General features: G+C 33.6%; 1 protein-coding gene across 1 annotated transcript; it reads left to right on the forward strand.

Annotated features, from left to right (window-relative positions):
* The first annotated feature begins 770 nt into the window (after positions 1–770).
* On the forward strand, positions 771–2,512 carry LOC138318752 (uncharacterized). The gene is made up of 2 exons (XM_069261415.1): positions 771–1,019; positions 1,441–2,512. The coding sequence occupies exons 1-2, from the start codon at positions 942–944 to the stop codon at positions 1,861–1,863; spliced, it is 501 nt and encodes a 166-aa protein (XP_069117516.1). The 5' UTR covers positions 771–941; the 3' UTR covers positions 1,864–2,512.
* The last annotated feature ends 6,637 nt before the right edge of the window (positions 2,513–9,149 follow it).

Here is a 9,149-nt window from a genome sequence, read left to right on the forward strand (position 1 = left end):
TGACGTGGTCGAGTTAGATTTCCCGACATATATGATCACTGGCCTTTCTTGGACGTTGCCCAAACTTATCCTTCGTGTAGTTGTCAACATCCTACATATATTTCAATGAGATTGCGACTCGGCCTGTCCTTGTTGTATATGGTGTGTGTGGACGATGAAGTAAAGGACGCTTTCCCTGTCTGAACACCTGGTTCTATATTTTAATGTTTATTTATTGTCGTTTCACTGATCCATTATTATGACTTTCTTATCGATCAAGTATTTATTATCTCTTTTAATTCCGTATGTATAATTATACAATCGTCACAATCTATTTTCTCTGATTATGTAATAATTAATATATAATATAAAAAAATATCTTATCATTTCATAACGTAATAACTGACGTCACCGTTTTTAACGTTGCCTCCTCTGATTGCATGAAACATCGGCGTAATGATGTCATAGACAAAAACATCCACCAATGAAAATTAAATTTCTCGGGTTAGTTTGAATTCTCGTAATTAACTTGATTAAATGACACAAAAAATCTGAATGTGGTCTCGTCGTAACCTCGTTGCGGTTTATTTAGAGTGTAAACTAATTTTGAACCTTAATTAATCTCGAAATTTTTTGTTTGATTCTACCTCACATCTAAAACGAAAATAACACAATTCAGAAATTATTATATATCATACTTTAATATCATACTTTAATATTAATTTAGTTTACCAGTAAACAAACAAATACCAAACGGTAAATCAACTGGATACACTAATATAATAAAATACCTGGAGTAATAATAATGTATTCCACCTCTGAGATAAATATAGAAGATTTTCCGTCCGACGGTGAAATGAGGATTATCGATCTGGCTTGATGCCAATATCTTAAACTCCTCACACCTCCTGAGGCATGTTAGGGCACATGTTCATTCTGTGATTAACGATTCTCATGTGACTATGGCCCTGAGGAACAAGCTCTTTTTCCGTATTGTGTTGATAACCTGTGTTGTCTATGGCAGTGTTTCAGCAGCTGAGGTAATTAACATCTACATATACCAAAATTCATATACATTTCAAATGTTTCATAAATCAAACGAAGTCGCTTCAGGTAATCATGTCTTGATTCAATCATTGATATGTATATGATGAAATTGAACCATCATCTTTGATCTTTAGAGTATTTGCTATCCTGTATGAATTGCTCTCTCTCTCTCTCTCTATATATATATATATTTAATATTATTATGATCAACTATAAATATTGTGTTGACAATGTACTTTGTTTTTACATTGTGTCAAGTCTTTTTGATACCAGGAAATCATGTAGTCATTGTACTCTACTAAATATGTAACCCTCTTGAAAGAAAGGTTTATTATCATCATTATTGAAAATGAACAATTTATTGCGTCAAAAACGTTAAATTTACGTAATTAACTCATACCATTTCCTCCGCAGTCATGCGCAGCAGTACCAAAATGCGTGTGCGAATTTCCGGATGGTAGGAAACTACCAATAGAGCCAAACACGGAAGGGAATGAAGCACTTGCCGGAACAGTTGGAGCCCTCAGTTCTCTTATTGCGACCGGAAGTGGGTTTGGAATATGGTATGTTTGCAAGAAGCGAAGCCTGGCTGGGAAATTTGGAAGATCATCTTCCAACCTTTCTGACCAATCTTATGATCCGAAAAATCCTCCACCTTATTCAGAGTTTCCAAGAAAACGACCGGAATCAGTTTCGACATTGAGCCAGGATTTGCCCCGACCTGAATCTGTTAGGAATACAAATGTCTACAGAACGCCAGACGCCATCAACATGAAAGGTATTGGTAATCGTCTGACGTCTGCTCATTACCATGGAGCCAGGAGTGACTGGATGTAATCTGTTAGGCGGGAAAACCTCAGTGACCACCATCCTTTCGGAGAGAACTTCAAACATTAAAAAAAAATTATATTAAAAATAGATTTCACTACAAAAATGAAACAAAATTCAAGGTGACATCTCAGAAACATTTTGATAGATGTTTGGAAGTGCAGTTATTGACAGTTCTTAAGGAATGTAATGTTTTAGATATTTTTTTATTTTGGTTTATCATATATTTATTGAATGCACTTTGAAAAGCATATCTCTAACGAATTTAATCAGTATTTTTGAAAGATATTTTGCATTTACATGTATGTATCATTTCTGTTATAATCTATTTTGTATAGTTCTGCTATCCGTAGTCCCCAATACAAACACGCTCTTAGTAGTATAGAACGCACGTTCGTTTTGATATTTAATAATTTCAAATAACATACAATATTTAGTACATAAAAGTTTTTATAATAATTATGTTAATACAATATTTATACAGATGTGTTTTTCGACGATAGTGACTATTTTTAAGGAACTTAAAATCTTAATATTAGAAACAATACTTTTATGTAAAAATGCCGTTGGCTAGTTATTGAAGTCTTAGATTATATTTAACTTGTTAGAAGGAATGGGATTTGAAAATGGAAAAATACAAAATAGGATGCTTTATAAATATACATTGTTTGTGTTTCTTCTTTATACAAGTAGGGAGGTTATTAGATGAAATTCTTTGTCGGTAATAATAACTTTTCCAGGGTAAAGAAATAACAAAATAGAAATGGTAGCTGTAACGCATGAAGAATTTAGAAAAAAACACCTGATGTTCCCATTTTTCGTTTATTCCTCTTGTACTTGTTTTATCCAGTCCCGCTACACGCTAGTCAATTTGTTTCACAAAGTATACTTTCGATACCAATAAATTGTTCTACAAATTTTACTTTTATGCTTAATAAACAGCATATGTCGGTAAAATGCGGAGATACAATAACTAAACGATGATCGTCAACTTGTCTAGCCTTGATACCGTTTAGACAGTTATTTTATTATTGCGGGAAATTACACAATTTTGACATATAAAGGAAAAAATAACAAATAAAAAAACTTTGTCTAATAGTGTATGAATAACAAATCAATGATCGGGTAATTTGTATGAGATCACAACAATGGCTTCTGTCCATAAGTTAATTCAATTGTCATTTATTAAACATACTTGAAAAAGACGTGTTTCAAAGTGTACCAGGTATTTAATCAAGACGGCAATTTTGATGCAGATGCATGTATATTCAACTTTTCTTTTAGAGATCAAAACAATTATCACATGAATTTTAACAATAAATACGTTTAATGAAAAAAAGTTCTATTTTACAGGTGTATTTTTTTCAATTTCTGCCTTCTGATTATAAATTGTTACTTTCATTATTGTTTTGAAGGGAGACGTTCTTGGTTGAGAGTTTACTGTTTACTTGACACGCGATATTTATCATTGAACAGTAAATATGAGCGTTTCTCTGACGGTTTATTTATAGTTTAACTAAGATTATTCATATCATCCCCTAAGATAAAGTTAATACTTCACAGAGATTGTATATTTATCTACCTTATTGAAATCAATACATATTAAATATGATGCTTTCATTTCGTTCCAGTCGAAAAAAACCCACTATAACCTCTAAATAAAATCCAGAAAATGTACCGATCGATAAATCGATATGTCGATGATATATAACCAGACTGGATTGAACGAGGATAAATTTAAACAAAAACAGTGTTGAGACTATTCCCCAGAAAAATATAACGATGGAATTACGTGCTCCGGAAGTGTAAGCGTCGTCTGCGTGATTGGCGCCATCAAGCCATACATATCTTTCAGATATTCTACATATTGTTCATATAATGTCATTGGCAATTGAATTTTTCTTTTGAACTAAGAAATCCTTAATCACACAGGCTGATAACTATGGATGGATTCCCTATATATATATCAATATAGCATAAACATGGGTTATTATTACTTGTCTGATGACATATACACGGGTTATTATTACTGGTCTGATGACATATACACGGGTTATTATTACTGGTCTGATGACATATACACAGGTGATTATTATCGGTCTGATGACATTTACACGGGTTATTATTACTGGTCTGATGACATATACACGGGTTATTATTACTGGTCTGATGACATATACACGGGTTATTATTACTGGTCTGATGACATATACACGGGTTATTATTACTGGTCTTATGACATATACACGGGTTATTATTACTGGTCTGATGACATATACACGGGTTATTATTACTGGTCTGATGACATATACACAGGTGATTATTATCGGTCTGATGACATTTACACGGGTTATTATCACGGGTCTGATGACATATACACGGGTTATTATTACTGGTCTGATGACATATACACGGGTTATTATTACTGGCTGATGACATATACACGGGTTATTATTACTGGTCTGATGACATATACAGGTTATTATTACTGGTCTGATGACATATACACGGGTTATTATTACTGGTCTGATGACATATACACGTTTTATTATTACTGGTCTGATGACATATACACGGGTTATTATTACTGGTCTGATGACATATACACGGGTTATTATTACTGGTCTGATGACATATACACGGGTTATTATTACTGGTCTGATGACATATACACGGGTTATTATTACTGGTCTGATGACATATACACGGGTTATTATTACTGGTCTGATGACATATACACGGGTTATTATTACTGGTCTGATGACATATACACGGGTTATTATTACTGGTCTGATGACATATACACGGGTTATTATTACTGGTCTGATGACATATACACGGGTTATTATTACTGGTCTGATGACATATACACGGGTTATTATTACTGGTCTGATGACATATACACGGGTTATTATTACTGGTCTGATGACATATACACGGGTTATTATTACTGGTCTGATGACATATACACGGGTTATTATTACTGGTCTGATGACATATACACGGGTTATTATTACTGGTCTGATGACATATACACGGGTTATTATTACTGGTCTGATGACATATACACGGGTTATTATTACTGCTCTGATGACATATACAAAGGGTAATTATAACTGGTCTGATGACATATACACGGGTTATTATAACTGGTCTGATGACATATACACGGGTTATTATTACTGGTCTGATGACATATACACGGGTTATTATTACTGGTCTGATGACATATACACGGGTTATTATTACTGGTCTGATGACATATACACGGGTTATTATTACTGGTCTGATGACATATACACGGGTTATTATTACTGGTCTGATGACATATACACGGGTTATTATTACTGGTCTGATGACATATACACGGGTTATTATTACTGGTCTGATGACATATACACGGGTTATTATTACTGGTCTGATGACATATACACGGGTTATTATTACTGGTCTGATGACATATACACGGGTTATTATTACTTGGTCTGATGACATATAACGGGTTATTATTACTGGTCTGATGACATATACACGGGTTATTATTACTGGTCTGATGACATATACAGGGTTATTATTACTGGTCTGATGCATATACACGGTTATTATTACTGGTCTGATGACATATACACGGTTATATTACTGGTCTGATGACATATACACGGGTTATTATTACTGGTCTGATGACATATACACGGGTTTATTATTACTGGTCTGATGACTATACAGGTTATTATTACGACTTTGACACATATACACGGGTTATTATTACTGGTCTGATGACATATACTAGGGTTATTATTACTGGTCTGATGGCATATACACGGGTTATTATTACTGGTCTGATGACATATACACGGGTTATTATTACTGGTCTGATGACATATACACGGGTTATTATTACTGGTCTGATGGCATATACTAGGGTTATTATTACTGGTCTGATGACATATACACGGGTTATTATTACTGGTCTGATGACATATACACGGGTTATTATTACTTGTTCTGATGACTAACGTTACTAGTTAGTTATTACTGTCTGATGGATATATCACGTGTTATTATTACTGGTCTGATGCATATACTACGGGTTATTATTATGTCTGACATTGGTTATATGCGATCATATACACGGGTTATTATTACTGGTCTGATGACATACGATATACACGGGTTATTATTACTGTCTATTAGGGTTATTATTACTGGTCTGATGGCATATACACGGGTTATTATTACGGTTGATGCTATACGGGTATTATTACTGGTCGATGATACATATACACGTGTGTTATTATTACTGGTCTGATGCATATACACGGTTATTATACTGGTCTGATGCATACAGGGTCTGATGCATATATCACGGGTTATTATTACTGGTCTGATGACATATACACGGGTTATTATTACTGGTCTGATGACGTATACAAGGGTTATTATTACTGGTCTGATGGCATATACACGGGTTATTATTACTGGTCTGATGACATATACACGGGTTATTATTACTGGTCTGATGACATATACACGGGTTATTATTACTGGTTGATGCATATACACGGGTATATACAGGGTTATTATTACTGGTATGATGACGTATACACAGGGTTATTATTACTGGGATCTGATCGGCATATATACACGGGTTATTATTACTGGTCTGATGACATATAACACGGGTTATTATTACTGGTCTGATGACATATACACGGGTTATTATTACTGGTCTGATGACATATACACGGGTTATTATTACTGGTCTGATGACATATACACGGGTTATTATTACTGGTCTGATGACATATACACGGGTTATTATTACTGGTCTGATGACATATACACGGGTTATTATTACTGGTCTGATTACCCGTTGTATGTACTATCTAAATATATTTCATATTGAATTTATTATGGCATTATTGTTTTTTAATGTCAGCAATACCACCTTTACGTGTATCTTTTTATCATTTTTAAGCTTTTAAAGAGCTCAAACCCATTTATCATCGTCGACGAATATGATATTATGGTATTATGAAATATCGATCAAAGACTACCAGTGTCTTAAAATTGATTTCTGAACTTCCCGACGAAACGTTTACATATTAAGTACATAACCAGTGTCATTGGACTTTGTCAGCGTGAGGTAGTACTATAATTAATCACAGCAAGATCAAAGAGTTGCCTTATCATCCATGTCATATTGGATACCAGAATTAGTATTGATCATCCGAACACCAACCAAAAGGTGACGTTAGCGGGGTCAATAAGGAATAGCTCGCACTTGGTTTCTGACATACACAGTTGGAACTCATACACTCCCTTACATTATTTGCACAGAATGTATCTTCGTATGCAATCGTCTCCAACAGTCGCTGTCAACAGGTACTCTTGTTACCTGTCATAGTTTACGTTGTGTAACAGAGGTATGCCGCCTCTCGGAATCACAACACTAGGTTTTTTTATTATACTGATTGCTTTAACTGTTTCAATATTTCCAATCAATGTAATACTTGTCACCGATCAACTTCGGAAACGTGAAATCAGTTGCAAGCGGTCATAAATATTGATATTAATTACGTTTGTGATGCTGCCAGGAACCGCGTCATAACTCTTTACAGGTGGGTTTAGATAATGAGTGACAGACTGAGTTTTATCCGATGATAAAAAACACGATGTACTCCTAAAACATATAAAACGTCAACAAATCTTTTAAACAGAATTTGCCATGAACAGTTACCCATGAAAACAATGCATGAAAATTCCATGACACTTTGTCATGAAAAGACCCTTAAAAGGATCATTATTCATGGTCATGAATTTGAATAAAGAAACATGAAAATGCCATGAATGCATGTTAAATTTTGATCATGAAATTGAATTATGTCATCATTCAATTTCATGGCCATGAAACCTAGGAATAATTTCATGGGGATTTTCATATCCTTGATTATCCAATGAATCAGAACTATCCTTGCATCATGGCCATGAAATTCCCCTTAAAAGGAACATAATCCATGGCCATGAATTTTCAACCCATGAGAATTGCTTGTCTGATGTGATTTAACCATTTTCGTGGCCATGGAATCAATACAATCACATAGTTTTGATTTTCATGAAATTGACATTAGAATGCATACTTATCATTCATAGCCATGAATTTTATGATAAAGGAATTAAAGTACAAATATTACATTCGGCATGATATGACCAGTTTTCCTAAATCTGCCATCAAAAACTCTCTGCTTTAATGTATTTTAAAATAAAGAAATACAATGAAAAAACAATCTTCAGTTTGAAAGTTAAATTAGCATTAACAAAACATATAAAGCATTCAACATGCAGGCACATGGCAAATAAATTTGTACACTGTCATGTAGTTGATTGTGAGAATTTGGCAATGCCGCCCAGTGTATGCAATTTCATTAATTGTAAGGACTCACATCTTATCTAAAATTGTTTACTGTACCTTTAGGAACTCAGGATTAAATTCAGCACTTGTCTACAGAGTGTATAACAGATTGGTGAGCATGAAAATTCTATTCCTGGTCTTACATCAACAGACACATCAGCCATTTTGGATTTCCTCTGTTTAGGCGGGAATATTCAAGTCATGTGACTCAAGTATTAAAATATAGAAGTCACATGACTCTAATAATAGAAAACAGAAGTCATGTGTCTCAAGTTTTAGAAAAAAGGGAGTCATTTGACTTTAATTATTGACTTTTGACAAACAAAACTCATCTTAATTAAGGCAAGGATATGAAATTACTAGTGAGTATCTTAAGTAGCCATTTTTTAATTAAGGTTAATTTTCATAATTGTAAATTTTCATGGCCATGAATCATCAGTTATTTTGTTTTCATTATCAACCTAAAAAACACGGCCATGGAATACTTTCCACTTTAGCTCTTCTATTAATTCATGGTCATCATTATTAAATCAATGGCCATGAAATACTACCTTTCATCAAATCCAAAATTCATTGTCATCACTGACAATTCAATGGCCATGAATCTCACATGAAAAAGTAATCATTACAGAAATTCATGGCCATTAACTTAGACTGATTTCTTTCAATGATAATTTCATTGATTATTAATAGAACCACTGTCAATAGTCTTGGGATATTCAATTAATTCATGGCCATGATATTGATTCTTCATGGCATTTAAAACAATTCAGGAGTACACATGAAAAAAAAAATCATGGCCAGATTCATGGTGTTTATGATATTTCATAGCTTTTTCATATTTCATAGCTTTTTCATATTTCATAGCTTTTTCATATTTCAT

Source organism: Argopecten irradians, chromosome 3 (assembly GCF_041381155.1).
Source record: "Argopecten irradians isolate NY chromosome 3, Ai_NY, whole genome shotgun sequence".
In the NCBI taxonomy this organism is placed as follows: Eukaryota; Metazoa; Mollusca; class Bivalvia; order Pectinida; family Pectinidae; genus Argopecten; species Argopecten irradians.

Bases quoted from the DNA above. Each gene is read 5' to 3' on its own strand.
- LOC138318752 (XM_069261415.1), top strand. From the start codon at position 942: ATGGCCCTGAGGAACAAGCTCTTTTTCCGTATTGTGTTGATAACCTGT. The intron at 1,020-1,440 runs GTAATTAACATC...TTTCCTCCGCAG, and splicing joins GCAGTGTTTCAGCAGCTGAG to TCATGCGCAGCAGTACCAAA.